At 60.6% G+C, this 2,348-nt stretch overlaps 1 protein-coding gene across 1 annotated transcript; it reads left to right on the forward strand.

Moving 5' to 3' along the window:
• Positions 1 to 475: 475 nt before the first annotated feature.
• Positions 476 to 1,215, forward strand: TMEM238L (transmembrane protein 238 like). The gene has a single exon (XM_040453188.1). It carries the CDS (start codon positions 704 to 706, stop codon positions 941 to 943), a length of 240 nt encoding a protein of 79 aa, XP_040309122.1. The 5' UTR covers positions 476 to 703; the 3' UTR covers positions 944 to 1,215.
• Positions 1,216 to 2,348: the final 1,133 nt, after the last annotated feature.

Below are 2,348 nucleotides of genomic sequence, written 5' to 3' on the forward strand. Positions count from 1 at the left end.
CCTTTTGGTTCACGCCCGATGGACCACAGCCAGAGGCCAGAGGTCCCCCTGCCCTGCCCACTCTGCCCTGTCCGTCTGTCCTCCCAGGTCCCCAGGTCTTCAGAATGGAGACCATCCACGAGGCACATCCACCTTCTCTGGGTCCCTATTTGGTCCCTAGGACTGACGGATTCTTACCGCACCATTTCAAACTCTATGTATGTCAACAGAGTCTCTTCTGCATCTTTTACTTAAAACCTCCCTCTGCACCAGGAAGAGGAGGGCGGACGGGTGAGGGGAACGAAACCCCACCACCACCACAGGGCTCAGAAACCTGCCGGGACTTGCCAAGAACTCGAGAGGCATGGGACGAGGCACGGGACAGCCCCCCTCTCGGACACCGAAAATCCCTCCCGGGGCACCTGACCCCTCCCCGGCCACGTAACCCAGCGCTGACCAGTCCCATTAGCACTGATGTCAGTGTGTTTTGGCCCGGACCACTCCTGAGTCACGAAGCAGTTAAGGAATAGCCTGCCCCACTGGCTGCCGTGCTCATAAAGCTGGATCCGCGTGTACTTCCTTGTGGCTCCAGACAGCCTGACGTCTCCCTCGTTCGCTCACACCCAGCGGCCAGCCGGCGCGGGCGGCAGGAGGCAGAACCGCCACCCTCCCATGCAAATCAGCCCCAGGGGTGCAGCCGGGTTTCTCCCGCTGCTGCAGGGCAATGCTCCTGGGGAGGCGCTGGGGAAGATGCAGCCTGGGGCGCTGTGTACTCTTCCTTGTGCTGGCCCTGCTGCTCGACGCCGTGGGCCTGGTCCTTCTGCTGCTGGGCGTCTTCGCCTCCCTCGATTACTGGGACTTCTTGGTCTACACGGGGGCCCTGACCCTGGTGTTCAGCCTGCTCTTCTGGATCACCTGGTATTCCCTCAACATCGAGGTACCTCTTGAGAAGCTGGACTTGTAGTTTGGCCGTGGGCACAGGAGGAGGGACGCAGGCTCCACAGGCAGCTGGCCGTGAACCTGGGGCTGCTGCGTGGCTGGAGGGGTAGGGGCGTGTTTCCACTCCCACCCAGAACGCCCCACGGGGGAGCAGGTGAGTGCACATGGGGCCCGCCTGGCAGGGTGGCTGGAGAGGCTGAGAAGGAACTGGAAGCCTGCACCCCGGCTGGGGGCTCTGCCCACCTGGGTGGGCACCTGTGGTGGCCACAGGCTGTCCTCTCCCCCTCCGGGGCCCGTCATCCTTATGGAGACTACAAAGAGGGTCTCCACGGCCCCCTCCATTTCTGAGACGCCAAGAGTGGTCCCGCCATGCAGAACAGGAAGTTATTCCGTCAGCTCAGAACTTTGGAGAGGAGAGCCCATCTTGATTGTCTGTTGGAAGACCAGCCGGCTGCAGGGGGGGAGGGGGTCTAGCACTGGCAGAGAATGGAAAGCTCTCCAGTGGCCGTGTGTGTCCTAGCACTGATGGAGTGGTGGCGGGGAACCACCCAGAATGGCCCTTCTCCCTCCCTTCCTGCCTGTACCTGCAGGTGAGACACACACCACAGTGGGGAGGACCTGCCTCCACATCCTCCCTCGGGACACCTGCCTCCTCTCTCAGCAGCGCCCCCCCCACACACACACACTCCCATGAGGCCACCCCCATCCTTCACTCCCACCCCCACCCGGCCACGGCTGGCCTGGGAGCCTCAGTGGTCAGGAGACCATGGCGGACCATTTCGTCCACCGAGCTGCACTTTCCAGCTGGGCCAGCTGCTTGGTTGACCGCATGTGACCAAGGAGGCAGATCATCGTTAAAGATGTTTCACAGGGACGTGAAGCACCAAGAATAGAGCCGGTCTGGCCCCCGTGACCCTGAATTACGGGCAGCTCTCCCCCAGGGGACTGGAAGGGGAGCCCTGGTTGGGATAACAATCATCATCCCCCTGCCCCCGGTGGCCAGGAAACTGGCACAGCCGGGCACTCCCTTCCAGCGCTGGGTGTAAGGATAAAGGTCATTGCTGGGTTGGAAGGAGGAAATGATAATCCTGCCTCTTCTGGGGGATTCCACCTGACCTTTGGAACCAAGAGACCAGAGCAGCCGTTTGAAGAGGTTTCGGGGAGGGTAGCCTAAACCTGGTCCTGGCAGATGAAAGGAAGGAAAAGTGATGGGAAGTCCGAGTGCCTGGGTCCTGCTCTGAGTGCCACCGCTCAGTCACTGGGTGACAGTGGACAGGCTGCATTGGGTGGTAGCCTCATCTGTAAAATGAGGACAACATGACCTGCCCTTGTGGTTGCAATGGCCAAAAAGAGGTAAGGCAGAAGAAGGCTTTTGGCACGCAATGTGGTTTTTACAAATGTCCTATGCCCTTACTAAACGCATAGGAGAG

The sequence above is a fragment of the Herpailurus yagouaroundi genome, unplaced genomic scaffold, assembly GCF_014898765.1.
Source record: "Herpailurus yagouaroundi ecotype Mexico unplaced genomic scaffold, PumYag 208, whole genome shotgun sequence".
NCBI lineage: Eukaryota > Metazoa > Chordata > Mammalia > Carnivora > Felidae > Herpailurus > Herpailurus yagouaroundi.

What these genes read in the sequence shown, in the direction of transcription:
- TMEM238L (XM_040453188.1), top strand. Translation starts at nt 704, where the DNA reads ATGCTCCTGGGGAGGCGCTGGGGAAGATGCAGCCTGGGGCGCTGTGTA.